This window comes from Dreissena polymorpha, chromosome 2 (assembly GCF_020536995.1).
Source record: "Dreissena polymorpha isolate Duluth1 chromosome 2, UMN_Dpol_1.0, whole genome shotgun sequence".
Classification (NCBI taxonomy): Eukaryota; Metazoa; Mollusca; class Bivalvia; order Myida; family Dreissenidae; genus Dreissena; species Dreissena polymorpha.
The window spans coordinates 97855001-97878291 of NC_068356.1; the positions used below are offsets into that span (position 1 = coordinate 97855001).

Sequence of the window (23291 nt, forward strand, 5' to 3'; positions counted from 1 at the left end):
TTACATGTATATGCAGTTTGCTGCTCATCAGTATCTAAGGGTTGGGAATGATGCCTTTAAAAATGGAATCTAGTAAGAAAGGTCTTTAATTAAATTTCACTTTTTAAAGAACTACAAAGACGTCAAAATACATATCGTAGTGGTAAAGGGTTTAGACACCAAGGACGGGTTCTTCCCAATAAATGGATCTCAGATTGACTTAATGAGTTTATGTAATGCTTATAATGCGATAAGCCTAAATAAACTAGGTTTAAATGAACAACATGAGTTGATCTGTTATGTGCTTCAACAAACAAGAGACGTGTTTGTCAGAAACACTATGCCCTCTTTTGCGTCGCTATATCTTTGACCTTGAAGGATGACCTTGACCTTTCACCACTCAAAATATGCAGCTCAATGAGATACACATGCATGCCAAATATCAAGTTGCTATCTTCAATATTGCAAAGGTGTACATTAAATGGGCGATTTTGACCGATATTTTTTACCTTGAAGGATGACCTTGACCATTCACCACTCAAAATGTGCAGCTCCATGAGATACACATGCATGCTAAATATCAAGTTGCTATCTTGAATATTGCAAAAGTTATTGCAAATGTTAAAATTGGGGCAAACAAACAAACACAAACCAACAGACAGGGAAAAACAATATGTCCCCCACTAAATGATACAAAATCTTTCTCATATTTGAAGTTGATCCAAACCTTGGAGACAAGAATGCAAGAAGGCAGATAGGATCCTGGTATTGTTTTTGCATGCTCTCAAGAATGCTTTGAACTTAGATGATTAAAATTAGTTCTTACTTTGAAAGAAAGTTATATTTCTATTGATTTTGAGCTCATAGGTCACAAGAGCTTGTAACATGAATTTGTCTCCAAATAGTATAAAATTAAAAAAACAAACAAACAAGAATTTTTATTTAATATTTTGCAATGCCTCTTGACTGTGCTAGTAGTTTGTAACATGTTGAACAAGCCTTTAATGAAATATCTTTAATTTGGTTTCAAAGCCTTTTGTCTTGACTTAAGCAACAAAGATGTTTTGAATTTGCTTTAAAAGAGTTGTTTGCACATTCCTGAGGTTTAAAGAAACACGCTTATTTGTCTTCCTTTGCCAGTAAAAAGACTTGCTAGATATTAATGTCATTTAACCTTTCATTGTTAAACAAAAGAGTTAGCACTGGTCTTTGTTCAGAGATTAAGATGACTGTTATCCGATAACTAAATGTTATCTTACACTGATAGAGTAGATTGAGCCATTAAGAAAGCATGAACTAGTTATTGTCTCGTTTTTGTGAGACATTAGTTTGGTTTAAAGTTGGATTTAGTAAACATCTTTAAAAAAAATAACACTTTGTATTGAAAATACTTTCAGCAATTTTAATTTCCCGATTACTGTCAAAATGAGTTTTAGGCTTTTTATAGGATTCAGTGCCCTTGTGTAGAGTATGGAACTCATACATGGTAGTTAATTGTAGCAGATCTAATCCCCTTAGCAGGGAATCTATGAAATTCATTTAAAACAACATCAGATTTAAAGTTAATCAATTTAGTTAGGCCAACAAAAATGTGTTTAGGAAACCAAAGAAAACAAAGCACCTGGTAATTCTTGATTTTTTTAGAAAGACTTTCATTGTTTATGAGTTCAGAATTTATTCAAAATAATTGCCTTGTTAACTCTCTAGAGGCCACATTTATTGTCCAATCTTCATGAAATTTGGTCAGAAGATTGGTCTCAATGATATCTTGCATGAGTTAGAAAATGGTTACGTTTGCTTGAAAAATGTGGCTGCCAAGGGGCGGGGCATTTATCCTTATATGGCTATTATGGCTATAGTGAAATCTTGTTTACACTCTAGAGGCCACATTTATAGTCCGATCTTCATGAAACTCAGTCAGAAGATTCATCCCAATAATATCTTGGACAACTTGGAAAATGATGCCGGTTGGTAGAAAAACATGGCTGCCAGGGGGCTGGGCATTTTTCCTTATATAGCTATAGTAAAATGTTGTGAACACTCTAGAGGCTACATTTATTTTCTGATCTTCATGAAACTTGGTCAGAAGATTTGTCCCAATGATATCTTGAATGAGTTTGAAAATGGTAACCTTTGCTTGAAAAACATTGCTGCCAAGGGACGGGGCATTTTTCCTTATATGGCTTTATACGGCTATAGTAAAATCTTGTTAACACTCTAGAGGCCACATTTGTAGTCTGATCTTCATGAAACTCGGTCAGAAGATTCATCCCAATAATATCTTGGATGAGTTCGAAAATGATGCCGGTTGGTTGAAAAACATGGCCACCACAGGGGCGGGGCATTTTTCCGTATATAGCTATAGTAAAACCTTGTAAATACTTTAGAGGTCACATTTATTTTCCGATCATCATGTAACTTGGTCAGAAGATTTGTCCCAATGATATCTTGAATGAGTTAGAAAATGGTTTTGGTTGCTTTAAAAATATGCCCCCAAAGGAGGGCATGCAGTGATCGGACTGTCCGTCTGTCTGCCTGTCTTTCCGTCACACTTTGCGTTTAGGTTTCGTAAAATGCTCATAACTTCTATGTGCCTTGAAATGTAACCTTCATATTTGGTATGCATTTGTATATGGACAAGGCCTTTCCATTTGCACACAAATTTTGACCCCTGTGACCTTAACTTGGGGTCCGCGTTTAGGTTTCGAAATCTGTGTAAAGGTTTCAAAAAATGCTCATAACTTCTATGTCCCTTGAGATATAACCTTTATATGTGGTATGCATGTGTATATGGACAAGACCTTTCCATACGCACACAAATTTTGACCCCTGTGACCTTGACTTTGAACTTAGGGTCCGCGTTTAGGTTTCGAAATCTGCATTTAGGTTTCGAAAAATGCTCATCACTTCTATGTCCCTTGAGATATAACCTTAATATTTGGTATGCATGTGTATATGGACAAGGCCTTTCCATATGCACACAAATTTTGACCTTGACCTTGAACTAAGGGTCTGCGTTTAGGTTTCGAAATCTGCGTTTAGGTTTCGAAAAATGCTCATAACTGCTATGTCCCTTGAGATATAACCTTCATATATGGTATGCATGTGTATATGGACAAGACTTTTCAATATGCACAAAAATTTTGACCCCTGTGACCTTGACCTTTAACTTAGGGTCTGCGTTTAGGTTTCGAAATCTGCGTTTAGGTTTCGAAAAATGCTCATAACTTCTATGCCCCTTGAGATATAACCTTCATATTTGGTATGCATGTGTATATGGACAAGGCCTTTCCATACGCACACAAATTTTGACCCCTGTGACCTTGAACTTAGGGTCCGCGTTTAGGTATCGAAATCTGCGTTTAGGTTTCAAAAAATGCTCATAACTTCTATGAAAGCCTTTATAGGGGGCATATGTTATCCGATGGTGGCAGCTCTTGTTCCTTATATGGCTATATATGGCTATAGTAAAACCTTGTTAACACTCTAGAGGCCACATTTATTGTCCAATCTTCATGAAATTTGGTCAGAAGATTGGTCTCAATTATATTTTGGATGAATGTTTGCTTGAAAAACATGGCTTTCAAGGGGTGGGACATCTGTCCTTAGATGGCTATAGTAAAATCTTGTTAACACTCTAGAGGCCACATTTACTGTCCGATCTTCATGAAACTTGGCCAGAAGATTAATCCTGATAATATCTTTGACGAGTTCAAAAATGATGCCTGTTGGTTGAAAAACAGGGCTGCCAGGGGGCAGGGCATTTTTTCCTTATATGACTATAGTAAAACCTTGTTAACACTCTAGAAGCCACATTTATTTTCCGATCTTCATGAAACTTGGTCAGAAGATTTGTCCCAATAATATCTTAATATCTCAGGTGAGCGACTTTGGGCATTTCAAGCCCTCTTGTTAATGCTTTTATTATGAAAGCCTGATTGCTTTTTAGATTAAAAGAAACTGTTGTTGTCGGACAATTAAAAAAACCCTTGTGTTTATGGGAATGTGTTCAACATCAAAGACATTGAGATGAAAATAAGAATGGGATTATCATTAAATCCGATAATACCCAGTTACAAAAAAATGTATGTGCCTGATGCTCATTACACACGTGTATTGGCAATATACTTGCCAGGGAACTCGTGAAATCTGTATTCATTACTTATGAGAGTTTTTTTAACAATTTATCATAATTATTATTGCCGGTAATAATTGGCAAACAGTAGTAGTGGTTAGGCAGGGCTCATCAGTGACACGTGTTACACAAACTACTTCAATTTTGCTTGAATGTGAAAATGTGTTGACTAGATGTCTACAATGTTAATTTGTCTCTTTATTACCATAACATTGAAGAATTATTTGTTTCAATTACCTGCATCTATAAACCCATATTTTAGGATGTAAATACCAGTTTTGAAAGAACAATAATATTTGTTAAGGATTTTCACCTTGATGATAACTAAGTCCTTTTTACTAAGAGTAACTGGTATTATGTTTTGATAACCATAACAGTTAAATGTTACTCCTCTCTAATATCTTAAGCCGAAAAGCAATACTATTAAAGTACTTATTTATTATGGAATAATGAGTTATTTGGCTTCGGTATGTTATCATTAAACCCCATCATATCTGAGGACCTAATAGAAAGGAAGAAAATTATGTCCTCTTGATAAAGAGTTATGGCTCTTATTGTTTCAATATAGAATACTAGTAGTTTCCATTTATATTTTGTAAATATAGACATGTCTATCTATACTGGTATATAAAAAACACAATATTTTGAGGCAGTAAAAACATTAATAAAATGGAATATATAAAACATTAATAAAATGAATTTTAAACAAATATTAAAGAAATGGAATATATAAAAATATTAATGAAATAGAATATATACAAACATTTTTCAGGACCTCATGAAATTGAAGAAAAATGTTGGACTAGAGATAATTTTCCTGTTGATATTGAGATTGCCTAAACATTAAAACCACTTTGTTTCAGGACCTAATGAAATGGAAGAAAAGATGTTTGACCCTCAAGAGCTCTTCACAGAGATAGCCCTGTTGATAACAGAGGCAAGGATTCCCGACATGTCCCCCAAAGGTCGGATTGAGGGACCACACTGTCCCCCTGCTAAGGGGGTGAGATACCATGAGTGTGATCGCCACAAACTACAGGTACTGTCATGCTAAGTGATCTTGTGAACATCTCCAGTCATTTATTATTGACCAGAATTTACTCTGTTTTCGTTCATGATGAAATGCAAATGTTTGCATATTAAATCACAGAAATGACAACTTGTAGCAATTTCATTTTAACACAACTCTTATTGTTTAATAAAAACCTCTGAAACAGTGAAAATCACAGTTTGTTTAGTTATACCCCCACAAACAAAGTTTAGGGGGGTATATAGGAGTGAACTTGTCTGTCGGTCGGTCTGTCTGTCGGTTCGTATGAAGTGTCCGGTCTCTAATTCAAGTAGTTTTCATCCGATCTTCACCAAACTTGGTCAGAAGTTGTATCTACATGATGTCTAGGCCAAGTTGGAACATGGGCCGTGCCGGGTCAAAAACTAGGTCACGGGGTCACTTAGTGCGTTTTAAACATTCAGCATGTTGTCCGCTCTCTAATTCAAGTAGTCTTCATCCGATCTTCACCAAACTTGGTCAGAAGTTGTATCTACATGATGTCTAGGCCAAGTTCGAACATGGGCCTTGTCGGGTCAAAAACTAGGTCAGGGGGTCACTTAGTGCGTTTTAAACATTAAGCATGTTGTCCTCTCTCTAATTCAAGTAGTTTTCATCCGATCTTCACCAAACTTGGTCAGAAGTTGTATCTAGGTGATCTTAAGGCCAAGTTCGAACATGGGCCCTGTTGGGTCTAAAACTAGGTCACGGGTCACTTAGTGCGTTTTAAACATTCAGCATGTTGTCCGCTCTCTAATTCAAGTAGTTTTCATCCGATCTTCACCAAACTTGGTCATAAGTTTTATCTAGATGATCTGAAGGCCAAGTTCGAACATGGGCCATGCCAGATCAAAAGCTAGGTCACAGGGTCACTTAGTACGTTTTACACATTGAGCATGGTGTCCGCTCTCTATTTCAAGTAGTTTAAATCCGGTCTTCACCACACTTGGTCAGAAGTTGTAACTAGATGATGTGTAGGTCAAGTTCGAACATGGGCCATGCCGGGTCAAAAACTAGGTCGCAGGGTCACTTAGTGTGTTTTAAACCTCACCATGTTGTCTGCTCTCTAATTCAAGTAGTTTTTATCCAATCTTCACCAAAATTGGTCAGAAGTTGTATCTTGATCATGTCTAGGGCAAGGTTGAGTATGGTTCATGCTGGGCCAAAAACAAGGTCAGGGGGTCACTTAGTGCGTTTTAAACATCACAATGTTGTCCGCTCTCTAATACAAGTAGTTTTCATCCAATCTTCACCAAACTTGGTCAGAAGTTGTATCTAGATGATATCTAGGTCAAGTGTGAATATGGGTCATGCCGGGTCAACAACTAGGTAACGGGGTATCTTAGTGTGTTTTAAACCTCACCATGTTTTCCGCCCTCTAATTCAAGTAGTTTTCATCCAATCCTCGCCAAACTTGGTCACCAGTTTTATCTAAATGATCTCTAGGACAAGTTTGAACATGGGCCATTACGGGTCTAAAACTAGGCCACGGGGTCACTTAGTGCGTTTTTTATCATTCAGCATTGTGTCTGCTCTCTAATTCAAGTAGTTTACATCCAATTTTCACCAAACTTGGTCAGAAGTTTTATGGAGATGATCTTAAGGCCAAGTTAGAACATGGGCCTTTCTGGGTCAAAAACAAGGTCAAGGGGTCACTTAGTGCGTTTTAAAAATTGAGCATGGTGTCCGCTGTTTTTTGTGAAGATGACATGCAAAATATTATTTGTCAATGCGGCATGTGGGGGTATTCGTCACGTCTGTGACAAAGCACTAGTTTTTTTTAGTTTGAACAATTGTGTACTCCAGGAACTGTTATGGACAAACCTTATCCTGACTGTGATTTAAATGTAAAAAATAAATGTTTTCTCACACATTTTTCAACAGAGTCAAATGGCTTGAAACCTAGCCAGTGTGCAATGATTAGAGCCGTTTGTGTCAGCAACATCCAAACAGCAATTAAAATGAATTAATGAAAAATAATTGTTCATTATAACACATTTTTTCTTACGGTATAAAATTCAAGCAGACCTGGTCAGAGTTCAGGAATGAGATTAAGTAGCTCAAACCACATCTAATCTTATAGATAACGAAATCATAAAAATAATTGTTCTTACACTTGTCTCCCAGTGTCGAAGGGCTAGTGACCTGGCGAGTGTACAGGAAGTGCTCTGGGTGAACCAGATCCCGATGCGTATCGACGTTCTGCTGTTCCCGGACTGCGAGCACGGATATCGCGAGGAAGTCGTCATTGAGGGCGCCACCTTCTCGTGTGAGGATGATTTCCTTCTGCTGGAACGATGGGACGTGCAGCTGGTCAAGAAAAGGTAGGGGCTACATGGCACTATTTAAAGGTGGTCCTAAGTGCAATGGACACTTAAGGACCATTCTTTCAATAATCTTGCTCAGTTGGTAGAGTGCGGGACATGCTAACCGAGCATTAGGTATTTGATTCGCTGCCCGGCCACATAACTTATGTGGGGATGGTCATGAAAGCCTTTCTACGTCCATTTTTCCCCGTCCTCTGATTTATGAAGGGCAGGTGTCACTTTAATACCAGCATTTACTGTTGGTTGACCAGCAAACCTAAGAAAGTGTGAGTTGGTTAACTGACTGAAATACTTCTGAAAAAAGAAAATATATAGAGGATATTTGTTCATGTCAGGGTAAGATCGTTTGTTATTTCATGAGTGATCATAGAAAATATATTTTCACGATTGGCGCAGCCACGAGTGGAAATATTCTTTTTCTATGATGACGAGTGAAATAACGAACGAGCTTACATTGACATATACAAATGTTCTGTTTCTTTTATGCCCCTTTTCAAGAAAATAATTAACAGCTGCTTCCCTTTTGCTGAAAAGTAACCTTTTCTTCCGTGGCGTGCTTTCAATACACAAAATGATGTCATTATTCTAGCAAAATTCTCCAGTTTAACTCTTACAATGAAAATAAATGTTGAAAAAAGCATGAAATAAAATGACAATTTGTGGGATTCGATGGAATATCGATTTTAATTCACTCGTGACCATAAAAAATATATGTTTATGTTTATTTTCACTGCTGTTATTTCACTGCAGAAATGTCATATTTTATCATTAGGTATAAAAGAAAAAAATATAACTAAAACAAAAAAACAAAAAGCATTCAATAGACTCCCCAAGAGGTACCAAGTGCTGGTTCTTCCTAAGAAATAGGATAAAGAGTATCCCTATAAGCCTTGTTTTTTTATTAGAGCTGAAATGAATAATTCAAAACTTAAAGAACAGTTGAATCCTTCTTCATTTGCTCTCTCCAATAAATTACTGTATTTTACTTCTTTGCTAAGCCTGTAAAGGGATAATTTGTCATTAAAGGGTTTATAAAATGATTCCATGAAAAATACAATTTTGAGATGTGTTGAGACTATCAATTTTCTTGTGACACGTATGCTGTTTGGGTTTTCCAACACAATACTTTATCAATTAGCGTTTTATTAAAGAGTACTCCATGGAAAATATGAATTAATTAACCAGATATCTGAAGCAGTATATTTTTCCAGTAATACTGTTAAGATTCTTTATAAGTAAATAAAATAAAATTGAACTATACACTGAAAATATTATGGTGCATGCTTAAATGGAATTAGTTGTAATGGAAGATAATGGTGTTTATTTCACTGAAAACTAGAAATGGCCGGCAGAGGCTGACGCGTATCCCCACGCCGCATGTTTGACGTCCCAGGGTTGGTAATTGGGCCATGCATAGTTGAGGATGACCCTATTGTCATAAGAGAAGTTCAATATTAATTAGAAGTGAATCAGTGTAGGAATGAAGAAGTTATAGTAAAAGGCAATTTTGGGTGGGTGTGGCCTATGTGGGCGGGGCGCCCCAGGGTTGGTAATGGGGCCATGCATAGTTGAGATTGACCGTATTGTCATAAGAGAAGTTCAGTATCAATTAGAAGTGAATCTGTGTAGAAATGAAGAAGTTATAGTAAAAGGCAATTTTGGGTGGATGTGGCCTATGTGGGCAGGGCGCCCCAGGGTTGGTAATGGTGCCATGCATAGTTGAGATTGACCGTATTGTCATTAGAGATGTTCAGTATCAATTTGAAGTAAATCGGTGCAGAAATGAAGAAGTTAATATAAAATAACATAAAAAAATTAGTGAAAATCTCTGACCCGGCCCCACCCCAACCCCCATAACTTTTGACCCAGGGGTCAGATCAAAATTCCAAATAGTGCAGGGTCGCACATATGCTCATAATTACCATGTGTGTAAGTTTCAAGGTTCTAGTGCTTATAGTGTAGGAGGAGATAGTGGCCAGAGCAGACAGACGGACGGACGGACAGATGGCGAAGATAACCACAATATCCCCAAGCTTTTCAAAAAGCATGGAGATAATTATTTGAGGTCAGGGGAATTTTATTTTTATTATATCAACAGCTTTGATTCAAAATATAATGAACTTATTTGCATTTTACAGGTCCTCCGAGAGACTGGAGGGGTTTGTGAATGGACGGACCCACCTGCAGATGATACAGAGTTACCTGCACTTTTCACAGCTCAGTTCGTGGCTCATATCAACACAGGGTTGTCTCCCTGCCAGGGTGGTGTACAGGTATGGTAGAGGGTTACATACCACTGTACATGGTTAAATACCACTATACATAGTTACATACCATTATAAATGGTAACATAAAACTATATGGCTCTGATGATCTAAAGTTATCTGCACTTCTCTCAAGGGTTTATTTAAACTAACAAAAGTATTTCAACTATCATATCTAGAAATATGAAATTTAATGCAATTTAACATGCTGTTGATTTAAATTGGTTAGTCCTTAACATAATGCATGTTTATGTTCCTGGTCATATGACCAGAATTATTAAGATAATGAACCAAGAAGTTTGTTTTGTATTAGTGTTTTTCCCAGGCCATTTTAGCGTGGCGAAAAGCCACGCCGCCCTTCCGGATCGCCACTCTGCCCTTTTCAAAGACAAATTTCGCCACGCGCTCTTCTTTTCAAAGGAAAATTTCGCCACGCGCCCTTTTCGATAACATCTTTATTGCCTTGCGATCACAAAATCAGCTTCCTTGATTGTCTGTGACGCTCTGACTGTGCTTGATTTACTCGAGAGACGTCAACGTCTAATCGACTACATTAATCGAGTAGATTTAATCTATAACAGTGCTCGATTTATAGGTAGTCAAACTGACTGCCCCAAAGCTGTGAATTAGTCATGCGTGAATAACCCCATGTCAGTATCAATCGATAATGCCAGAGGCTATGTTATACAAAGCTCACATTTCGGTCGGCAATGTGTACACCATCTACAATAAAATCATTACTTCGGAGACTTTTGATGAAAACTGGATGTTATTCTCGTGGCAATTGTGCATTGCATGCATTATTCAGTTACATCAAAACATATATTTTTACGCATAATTACATTTAAAATCACAAACAAATTTATTCTTTATCGTTTTTGTCTTTAAGATAATTAGATCTAATTATTAAAATTATTACTGAGACGTATACTAATTTAACAAAATTCGAATCGCGTATACGATTAAAGTTTCTATGCGCGCCTGTCGCTTACATCATTTGACATTTTATCAACATGGCGGACTATACAGAATTAAATTGTGACTCGGCAAAAATGGCAAATAACGTCGTAAACGATCGAATTAACGATGGAGATTATACATTAAGAAGGAATTGATGAAATGTCTGTGATAATCAACAATGCATAAAAATGTTTTAGATAGCAACAACATTATTTATTTATTTGTAATCTACTCGGTGGATGTATGTCACGGAAACGAGTGTTTGCATATTGTTAGCGATCAATTTACTCGCAATGTTATTGTAAACATCGGTCAAGATTATTGTTAGACAATGGGATAAGACAAACATGGTTTCATTTATATGTTAGTGGATCTGTGTATAATCAGATTCATATGCATATATTGCTTTATTATGTTGGTCGTGCTGTACAGTTTATTGAAACAGCATGGAACTTAAATGTACATTGCAAGGTAAATATATTAATATAAATCATAGTAAGTTAAATACATCTATAACCAATAAATGTGCTTGTTAATATGTTATTTTTTCCACAACTGCTTCTGATGCGATTACATGTTTCCCCGTAGTTCAGGTATTCCGGGAACGTTTTTGCCCTTTTTTGCCTAAACTGCGCGCTAAAATGCCCTTTTTGAAAGTAATGCGCCATGCCCCTTTGCCCTCCTGGGAAAAACACTATTGTATGACAATTGATTTAAATATAATTAGGATTCACATAAGTGTGAACTGATTAAAAACACAACTTTTGTTTTAGAATCTATGCACCAGGAGAAGCCGTGGGTTATTCGTTCAGCCACTTGCCTGTCGTCCACAGTTTCCCATCAGCTGAACTCGATTTTGCCATTATGCAGAGCAGTGTGGCTCATTTGCCAAGGCAGGAAAAAGTGGCATCCTTGAGATGCAGGACAGAGCCTGGAACTGATGAGAAACCCATTAGACAAAGAAAAACACTGGACGAAAGCAAAATCAAACGATCAAAGCCAAAATTTGAGAATTCCAATAATCCTGTACCTTCCACTTCAAAGTTATCTGAAAGTGAAGGTAAAAATGATAGATTTACTTTCACAGATAAAAACCAGACTGCCACTTCCTTGGAAAAGAAGAATACTTGGAAGTCAAATGAGGATATACTGACACAGAAGCCTCCCATTGGTAGAAAAAATTGTGAAGATAAAAAAGCCACCAATCAAGAGTCAGTGTTACTCCATGCCCCATGAGTCACACTCCGAAGAGAAAAGTAGACCAGCTTTCTCCGACCATGAAACTAAGGCATGAATTCCCAGAAAGTAGTTCCTCTCCACATACCAACCCACCATGTTCTTCTAGTTGTGATATTGACATAGATGATAAAGAGGATGAATTTCTTTTTCCGTGTTCGTCGTCAACACCAACAAATGTTCAGCAAAAACATAATGCTGAAACCGATACAGTTAAGAGTAAACATGAAAAACATGAATTATTTAAAAGCCAGAAATGTTTGAAACCAAACAGCTTGTCTGTGAGCACAAATAACAATTTTATAGGAACCAAAAGATTACCTAGCCCCAAAGTGATAGTATCTGGAAGCAAGAAACCTGACCCATCAATATTTAAGAAAAGATGCATAGATCTGAACTTGACTGAATCAAAAATGGAGAATTTAGAGGATATGATGAGTGTTCCTTTAAAACCGGTGGAAGAGTTTACTTCTAGTGATCTGCATGATCTCATAAAGCCACTATATCCGAGTGATTTAGAGGCTTTTTTATCTAGTCTTTCGCAAAAAGCTCCAAGGGTGCATGGATCATCCAAACTGGAGGATATTCCTACCACTAAATGTAGTTTCTACATTGAAGAGGATGCAGATATTGATTCTGAGAAGAGAACACCAAAACGACCTCAAGAGAATTCAAAGTATCCAGATTCTTGCAATTTAATCCAAAGTCTTTCAAATGGTGCAATGCAAGGGAGTGAAATGAACTCAAAGTCACATAGAAGAAATCTTTTCGAGAACTTTGACTCCGATAGTAATTCAAAAGATTCTATAGTGACCACTGATGGAAAAACTAAAAAGTTTCAAAATGGTGTAAAAGATACGTCTGTAGAACTGAACATTAGTTTAGAAAAGTCTTTCAATAAATATTCTGGAAATACAGAGGGAACTGTTTTATCTCAGCCAGTTTGTGTATTAAACAAAAATTCCTGCATGATCACAGAAGACAGTGTGAATGTTAATTCACAAAGAGACTTAACTGTGTTGCCAAGGAAGACTTTCCAAAACTTAACTCAAATACCTTCAAATTCAAGGGAGGTAATGCCAAATGAAATGTGCATTTCTTCTCCAAAAGTTAAACGTTCAAATGATGTTTCGCATTTAGCAGAAAACCTGGAATCCATGGACATTGATGAAAGTTCTCATTGTGTACTTGATCAAGAAGTTGCCCATCATTTCAGTGAAGCTAATATGAATCATTTAAATTCCCTATCTGGAGACAGCATTGACGATTGCAAAACACCAACCAATGACACTTTTGACATGGAAATCTGTGATAAAAAATCTGTAACCGATAAATTGGCATGTGCTATTGATGGCAATCGTAAGTCTGTTGATAGTGTCACTGCGCGCAAGACTGAGACAAAAGTGGCTAACTCTTGCGCCTCGCCTACACCAAACTCGAGTACCTGTGATCAAAAACTTGTTCGTGATCTTTCACTATGCAAGCAGCTTCTTCAGCGAGAATTCCAACACAACATGTCCCAGGTGAGCCACTACTTATCCGTGTATAACATGACATATTAATCCACTTTGGTTCCATTCCCCGCAGCTGTAAGTGTATACAATACTTAACCATGTAAAGTGCACAACCTTGTTTAAGAAACATGCACAAACTATTTAAATTGAAACTTTCAGGTAAAAAATTGCACGTTATACACTATAAAGTATGGTATTTGTGCTGGTATTTCTTTATATAAGAATATGTATTTAAGGTTACTAGATTTCAAATATAAATAAAAATATTCTAAAATTTCCAATTGTATGGTATTCTGTGAAAACATTACATCAGTATAATATAGGCGACATTATTATTTAATTATAAAGCAACTAAATAATGTTTGTAGTTTTATTGGGCCAATTAATTCTTACAGTTACCTACATTTCAGTAAAAAATTACTTTAAAGATGGATGAGTTACCTGTTTGTAGTTTTACTCGACCAAAAACAACCTTAACCCTTTCAGTGCGGGAACCGAATTTTAAAGGCCTTTGCAAACAGTTTGGATCCAGATGAGACACCACAGTACGTGGCGTCTCATCAGAATCCAAACTGTTTGCTATTCTGATAGCATTCTTTGAAAAAAAATAGAAGAAAATGCTAATTTTAGAAATTTAGCAGACGACATTTTTGCAGACGACAAATTTCCCAGCATGCAAAGGGTTAATGTAACCTTTCATATCAGGAGATGCTGACCAAGAATTCCCAGAAGTGCCATTCCCGAACGTACAAATCCCTTCCGTCCCCAGACGACATCAAGCAATTCCAGTTTGTGATGGGTAGAAGTACCAGCGCAGTGTTCAACTCTAGCACTGGTCTACCATCCAGATCAAGTCCAGTATGCTTGTTTATTTGCATTTTTATGCCCCAGATCGAATGATCGGGGTAATATTGTTTTTTGCCTGTCCGTTTGTCATTGTATGTGTCACAAACTTTAACCTTGGTCATAACTTTTGCAATATTGGGCAACTTGACATGTGGCATGCATGTGTATCTCATGGAGCTTCACATTTTGAGTGGTGAAAGATCAAGGTAATCCTTCAAGGTCAAAGGTCAAATATATGGCTTCAAAGCGGCGCATTAGGGGGCATTATGTTATTAACAAACACATCTCTTGTTGTATTTTGTATCTTTTTTTTATTATTTCTGATTGCTTGGCGGACACTATGCCACCACCGCAACCTAGACCAAGTTAACCCCTTTACCACTTAGAAATGTATTTTGACAAGTTTGTAATCCCTTAGAAAGTCAATTTTAATTAAAGACCTTTCTTACTAGATTCAAGTTTTAAAGGCTTCATTTCCAACCCTTAGATACTGATGAGCAGCAAACAGCACATAGCCATTTCACTTTGCTTCTGAGTGGGAAAGGGTTACCTGGTACCACTGTTATATATTATTGGCAATAACTGATAAAGGCCTTACTTGAAGCAAAGGAAGGAGGAGAAGGGCTGTATAAATAATTATCCCCACGCTTTTTGAAAAAAAGGTGGGGATATTGTGGTTATCTCCGCCGTCCGTCCGTCCGTCCGTCCGTCCGTCTGTCTGTCTGTCTGTCTGTCCCTCCGTCCTGGCCACTATCTCCTCCTACACTAAAAGCACTAGAACCTTGAAACTTACACACATGGTAGCTATGAGCATATGTGCGACCCTGCACTATTTGGAATTTTGATCTGACCCCTGGGTCAAAAGTTATAGCGGTTGGGGTGGGGCCGCGTCAGAAATTATCACTCATTTTTTTAGGTTATTTTACATTTACTTCTTTATTTCTACACCGATTCACTTCAAATTGATACTGGACCTCTCTTATGACAATACGGTCAATCTCAACCATGCATGGCCCCATTCCCAACCCTGGGGCACCCCGCCCACATAGGCCACACCCACCAAAAATTTCCATTTACTATAATTTTTTTCATTTCTACACGGATTCACTTCAAATTGATACTGAACTTTTGTTATGACATTAGGGTCAATCTCAACTATGCATGGCCCCAATCCCAACCCTGGGGCGCCCGCCAACATAGGCCACACCCACCAAAAAATTCCATTTACTATAATTTTTTCATTTCTACACGGATTCACTTCAAATTGATACTGAACTTCTCTTATGACATTAGGGTCAATCTCAACTATGCATGGCCCCATAACCAACCCTGGGGCCCCGCCCACATAGACCACACCCACCCAAAATTGCCTTTACTATAATTTTTTCATTTCTACACCGATTCACTTCAAATTGATATTGAACTTCTCTTATGACAATACAGTCAATCTCAACTATGCATGGCCCCATTGCCAACCCTGGGGCGCCCCGCCCACATAGACCACACCCACCCAAAATTGCCTTTTACTATAATTTCTTCATTTCTACACCGAATCACTTCAAATTGATACTGAACCTCTCTTATGACAATACGGTCAATCTCAACTATGCATGGCCCCATTACCAACCCTGGGGCCCCGCCCACATAGACCACACCCGCCCAAAATTGCCTTTTACTATAATTTCTTCATTTCTACACCGATTCACTTCAAATTGATACTGAACTTCTCTTATGACAATACGGTCAATCATAACTATGCATGGCACAATTACCAACCCTGGGGCGCCCTGCCCACATATGTCACACCCACCCAAAATTGCCTTTTACTATAACTTCTTCATTTCTACACCAATTCACTTCTAATTGATGATGAACTTCTCTTATGACAATACGGTCAATCTCAGCTATGCATGGCCCCATTACCAACCCTGGGGCACACCTAGGTCAAACATTCGGCGTGGGGATACGCGTCGGCCTCTGCCGCGCCATTTCTAGTTTAGAATTAACTTAATTATTTAAGTAAGCCTAACTCTTAGAAATAATTTTGTGACAAATCTCCACAGAAATGTCAGAGCTGTTAAACAAAAAAAAAGGATTGAAGTATTTCTGATCCATCCCACAGAATTATCAGAGCTCTTAAACTTTTAAATTGCTCTAATGATTGAAGCATTTCTGATGTACTTTTCAGGCACCACTGAAAAAGAGATCCAGTACACATTTTGATTATGACTGCTCCTTGACTAATATACGCTCCATAAAAAAGTGAGTTTAGTAATAGCGGGTTTTTGTTTGTTTCCTGGAGATTCTTGATAAAAATATTAAGGTAACAACTTATGTCTAATCTTATTAACACATGTAAAGAGTTCTTTATTATTTTATTTTTTTATGTCCCCCACTATAGTAGTGGGGGACATATTGTTTTTGCCCTGTCTGTTGGTTGGTTTGTTGGTCTGTTAGTTGGTTGGTTGGTTTGCGCCAACTTTAACATTTGCAATAACTTTTGCAATATTGAAGATAGCAACATGATATTTGGCATGCATATGTATCTCATGGAGCTGCACATTTTGAATGGTGAAAGGTCAAGGTCAAGGTCATCCTTCAAGGTCAAAGGTCAAATATATGGGTCAAAATCGCTCATTTAATGTACACTTTTGCAGTATTTCAATATTCAAGATAGCAACTTGATATTTGGCATGCATATGTATCTCATGGAGCTGCACATTTTGAATGGTGAAAGGTCAAGGTCAAGGTCATCCGTCAAGGTCAGATGTCAAATATATGTGGCCAAAATCACTCATTTTATGAGTTCTTTTGCAATATTGAAGATAGCAACTTGATATTTGGCATGCATGTGTATCTCATGGAGCTGCACATTTTGAGTGGTGAAAGGCCAAGGTCAAGGTCATCCTTCAAGGTCAGAGGTCAAATATATGTGGCCAAAATCGCTTATTTTATGAATACTTTTGCAATATTGAAGATAGCAACTTGATATTTGGCATGCATGTGTATCTCATGGAGCTGCACATTTTGAGTGGTGAAAGGTCAAGGTCAAGGTCATCCTTCAAGGTCAAATATATGGGTCAAAATTGCTCATGTAATGTCACTTCTGCAATATTGAAGCTAGAAATTTTATATTTGAAATGCATGTGTATCTCATGGAGCTGCACATTTTGAGTGGTGAAGGGTCAAGGTCAAGGTCATCCTTCAAGGTCAAACATCATATAGGGGTCAAGGTCATCCTTCAAGGTCAAACATCATATTGTGTTTCACAAACACATCTTGTTTACAAATGTAGACCTAAGGAGAATAAATAATAAATTGCATGTTTTATGCCCTTGGAATCTACTGATGATGGCAGTCATACATGTATTGCCATTGGGCTGTCTGTCTGCCTAAAAGGTTAATTCAAAATGATGTGTTTAGTCTAACATCAACAATGCCATCTACAAAGTTTTGACCCTTGAAAAGATGTTATCTTTGAATTCTCTGCTGACATGAACATCATCTGACCTCATTTTGACCTTGCCATCGACCTGCTTTGGACTTATTCAGAAGGTCCTAATTCTTTTTTGACCCTATTTGACCATTCAATAAACATCAATACTACTTACTAGTATATGTATCTAAGTGGTAAAGGGTTAATGAGCTTACTAAGCTTTGATACTTTCATTAACCCTTTACCACTTAGATACATATTTTGACACATTTGTAGTCCCTTAGAAAGTTACATTTAATTAAAGACCATTCTTACTAGATTAAAGATTTAAAGGCTTCATTGCCAACCCTTAGATACTAATAAGCAGCAAACAGCATAAAACCTGTTCTGATTTTATGTTGGTTGCAAAACACATTTTCACTTTGCTTCGTATGGGGGAAAGGGTTAAACACTCGACACACATCACCTGACCTAATTTTGACCTTGACATCAACTTAATTTTGGATTGAGCCTTTTTGTAATGGGCCAATTAATTTGTAATTATTATTTGTCGATAAAAAAATGGGTCGAATGAAAAAAAGATGTTTAATATCCAGTTAATTTTTATGCCCCCAGATCGATAGATCTGGGAATATTGTTTTTGGCCTGTCTGTCTGTCATTCTGTCCCAAAACTTTAAGGTTACAGTAAAGTTTTGCAATAACTTCTGAAATATTGAACATAGCAACTTGATATTTGGCATAAATGTGTATCTCATGGAGCTGCACATTTTGAGTGGTGAAAGGTCAAGGTCATCCTTCAAGGTCAAAGGTCAAAAATTAAAAACTTTAATATATTAAAGTTTTGCAATAACTTTTGAAATATTGAACATAGCAACTTGATATTTGGCATGCATGTGTATCTCATGGAGCTGCACATTTTGAGTGGTAAAAGGTCAAGGTCAAGGTCATCCTTCAAGATCAAAGGTCAAAAATTTAAAACTTTAATATATTAAATGATGATGGCAGAATCGTAAAGTATGAGTATTATTTTGGGAAAACTGGGCTTAATGCATGTGTGTAAAGCATCATTCCAGAGGAGCCTTTGCAGTCCACACAAACTTATCAGGAGCGACATTTACTGCCTACACTGGATTTTCATTTCGATGAGACTAACTTTCAAACGAAAAATTTCATAAAAGCACAAAGTGTAGCATGGATGGGAAAGGCTCATCTGTAATGAAACTTTACGCACATGCATAAAGCTCCATTTTCCACTGTGGTGATAGTGGTCTAACGGTAGGATGTTGGTCTAGGGATCGGAAGGTCCCTGGTTTGAATCCCGCTCAGGGCACTGGATTTTTCTGAGCAAAAAATTAATCCCACAATTGCTCCTCTCCACCCAGGTGTATAAATAGGTACCTGCGAGGGAAATAAGTACATGTGCTGTGGCTGCCTTGTGCACCATATGTATACGGACGACTTAAATCCCAGTGATCGGGGGGTTAATGTCGAAGTCGGCTGAAGATGTACGTTATTAAAGCAGACTATAAATCGCAACTTTAACCTTTAACCTTTCCTAGAACAAGGCTCAAATATATAGACTCAAGCGAACTGCTTGATTACAGTGCCATGTCTTGCTCCAAGCTCTCTATGAGGTCCGACGTAGACACAGACTCCATGGAGGACACCAAAGTCCTCAGTACCAGTGCACCTGCCTCCACCAACTGCCTGCTGGGAAACTTTGAGGTATGCCTCGGTCTTGTACATCTAGAGCATGGGAAACTTTGAGGTATGCCTTGGTCTTGTACCTCTAGAGCATGGGAAACTTTGAGGTATGCCTCGGTCTTGTACGTCTAGAGCATGGGAAACTTTGAGGAATGCCTCGGTCTTGTATGTCTAGAGCATGGGAAACTTTGAGGTATGCCTTGGTCTTGTAGGTCTAGAGCATGGGAAACTTTGAGGTATGCCTTAGTCTTGTACCTCTTGAGCATGGGAAACTTTGAGGCATGCCTTGGTCTTGTACGTCAAGAGCGTGGGAAACTGAGGTATGCCTTGGTCTTATACCTCTAGAGCATGGGAAACTTTGAGGTATGCCTCAGTCTTGTACGTTTAGAGCGTGGGAAACTTTGAGGTATACCTTGGTCTTGTATGTCTAGAGCATGGGAAACTTTGAAGTATGCCTTGGTCTTGTACGTCTAGAGCATGGGAAACTTTGAGGTATGCCTTGGTCTTGTACGTCTAGAGCATAGGAAACTTTGAAGTATGCCTTGGTCTTGTACGTTAAGAGCATGGGAAACTTTGAGGTATGCCTTGGTCTTGTACCTCTAGAGCATGGGAAACTTTGAGGTATGCCTTAGTCTTGTACCTCTAGAGCATGGGAAACTTTGAGGTATGCCTTGGTCTTGTACGTCTAGAGCATGGGAAACTTTGAGGTATGCCTTGGTCTTGTACCTCTAGAGCATGGGAAACTTTGAGGTATGCCTCGGTCTTGTATGTTTTGAGTGTGGGAAACTTTGAGGTATACCTTGGTTTTGTATGTCTAGAGCATGGGAAACTTTGAAGTATGCCTTGGTCTTGTACGTCTAGAGCATGGGAAAATTTGAGGTATGCCTTGGTCTTGTACGTCTAGAGCATAGGAAACTTTGAAGTATGCCTTGGTCTTGTACGTCAAGAGCATGGAAAACTTTGAGGTATGCCTTGGTCTTGTACCTCTAGAGCATGGGAAACTTTGAGGTATGCCTTAGTCTTGTACCTCTTGAGCATGGGAAACTTTGAGGTATGCCTTGGTCTTGTACCTCTAGAGCATAGGAAACTTTGAGGTATGCCTTGGTCTTGTACCTCTAGAGCATAGGGAACTTTGAGGTATGCCTTGTAGAACCAGTTGTTAAGTTGTATACAACAATTTTACTTTAGTACAGGTACATGATTTATAGGTATTCTTGTTGAACAGTCTTATTAAACCAGTTGTATAGTGTGTTAATTTGTTTTTACAAATGCCCCATTGGTGCAAAAAGGTACCATTTGCCTTTGAATTTCAATGTCACATGTTACCTTTTTTGCACCCAGAGAGGTGAAATGTACAGGAATCTGTCATGAATTATTGTATAGAAACAAGTTGTATAATTGTGTATGAGGCGGTAAACATAACATTAATTTTAAAACAATATTTCACCCATGTTTTTATTATACAGGAATCCATGTTGAAAAGTCATATAGAACCAGTGGTAAAGTGGTCTCAAACAATTTTCACACCTGTTTTTGTCCAACAGGAATCAGTCTTGAACGGTCGTATAGAACCGGTGGGTGTGGTGCAAGGGTTCACGGTAGAGATCGGAGCAAGCGGTTCGTTCTGTCCAAGACATGTCACTCTGCCAGTGGTGTCCTACTTCTTCCAACTCTCAGACGACAATGCACCATCTCCATATCTGGTATTGAAATCTAGAATTGTTTGTTTTATTTTAACAAGTAGTATTTTGAAGTAATGTTTTTGGAGCAAATTGCTTTGATATTTTTTATCAACAATTATATTATGCACTGAGCTTTTTATTGCCAAAAAATAATGGAAAACAAAAGATTTGAAGAAAAGAAATCAAATTGGTGATTGATTGTGCAATAAATTAATCCGCATCATTGGACAGTTATTTTATATAGAGAGAACAAAGCTTTTGCATAATTAAGAGCATTGGCTGCATAGCAATATATTTTTGACAACTTTTGAAGACTGTTCTCTAGCATATAGGGACTCTAGTGCTAGTTGGCAATAGCATATTTTAATGTTCTCAAGTGTCAATTAGCAACTAAAATTACTTACAAAGTCATAGCACTAGTTGCTGAACTAAAGCTGTAAATTAAGAAGTGCAAAAATACAGACCTCCTTCCCACCTACCTTTACCTGCTATCTCTTACATTGACAAAAGCCTCAGCGAAAGCTTTTAATGAAGAATTGCACAAAGATATTTTTGTATTTTATATTTCAACTTTTTGGTCCAAACTCATACCTGTTCATACCTATTGTTACCTGCTATTAGTGGTTTTGACAACAGCCCATTCTGCCCGTAGATAATAGGGTGTAACATTCGGAAATGAAATGGTGTCTATTATGGTAAGTGCCAAGGATAGGGTTGTATAAATGTTAAACCAATTATTGTCCCATACCTGTGAAACCAGAGGGGACTTCTGGTTTGCGCTCTGTCCGTCAGTCAGTCTGTCTGTCACACTTTTCTGGATCCTGCGATAACTTTATAAGTTCTTCATATTTTTTTATGAAACTTGAAACATGGATAGATGGCAATATGGAGATTATGCACGTCATTTCAATTTGTTCCTACATCAAGAACTCTGGTTGCTATGGCAACAAATAAAAAATCTGACAATAGTGGAGTTTCACCGGTATGGGACAATATTGCTTGGCAATCTCTTGTTTAAATTGACACATGGAGGTAAAAATCTGTGCCTAAGACATGGTAATCTACAATTAGTAGGAATAACACTTTTCACATGTGCATTTAATTAATGAATTATTGTCCTGTTTTCAGGGCTATGTTAACCTGGAACCATTGGGCAAGAGGGGTTACCATGTACCCAGGAGTGGAACAGTCCAAGTGGTAGATCCATACGTTATTTGTGATGTTGGATTTATCATTGTCTATTTGCCTATAGAAAAAGCCATAAGCACATTATGACGGATGTAGTAGCTTGAAAGCTCTGCCTCAAATGCTGAATGTTAAACTAAAATATAGTTTACATTTCTTGATGATTTCAACAATGAAACATTATTGGTTTACCGTTATATAAGCTTTATTGCATCAAAAACTTTATGATTTAATTAAGGCAGTTTAAAATCTGTTTATTGGGGTAGAACCAGTGCTGAGTGTCTGAGAAAGAAAATCCTGTAAATAGTTTTTGAATTAAAGCCCTTTAAACTACTTTATGTTCATTTTATGGGTTCATCTCATTTCAGACGCTGTTTAACCCAAACAGAAGCGTGGTGAAGATGTTTGTAGTGATGTACGACCTTTCTGACATGCCACCAAACTGCCAAACGTTCCTACGGCAACGCACCATGTACATGTCTGTCAAGGAAAATAGCTCGGAGCAATCTTACCTACGCTACCTCATTCATCTAAGGTTTGTGGCCACACATCTTACCTACGCTACCTCATTCATCTAAGGTTTGTGGCCACACATCTTACCTACGCTACCTCATTCATCTAAGGTTTGTGGCCACACATCTTACCTACGCTACCTCATTCATCTAAGGTTTGTGGCCACACATCTTACCTACGCTACCTCATTCATCTAAGGTTTGTGGCCACACATCTTTCCTACGCTACCTCATTCATCTAAGGTTTGTGGCCACACATCTTACCTATGCTACCTCATTCATCTAAGGTTTGTGGCCACAAGATAATGGGACTTGATCACAGAATTGTTATAATTCAACATAAAAGGGACATGGGGACATGAAAATCTTGAACTTGCAAACACACCTGTAATTTATTTAAGGTATAAATGTACACAAATGTATGCACTAATGGACTCAAATACTAGTCACACACAGGTATGA

General features: G+C 37.7%; 1 protein-coding gene across 1 annotated transcript in view; it reads left to right on the forward strand.

Annotated features, from left to right (window-relative positions):
- Positions 1–23291, forward strand: part of LOC127868197 (protein FAM214A-like) — a 42441-nt gene that overhangs the window by 14765 nt on the left and 4385 nt on the right. The window contains 11 exon segments of the mRNA XM_052409850.1: positions 4978–5153; positions 7290–7486; positions 9628–9762; positions 11487–11946; positions 11949–13472; positions 14169–14321; positions 16498–16571; positions 19351–19471; positions 20995–21153; positions 22261–22329; positions 22686–22852. Of these exon segments, the coding sequence (XP_052265810.1) occupies positions 4978–5153; positions 7290–7486; positions 9628–9762; positions 11487–11946; positions 11949–13472; positions 14169–14321; positions 16498–16571; positions 19351–19471; positions 20995–21153; positions 22261–22329; positions 22686–22852 (3235 nt within the window).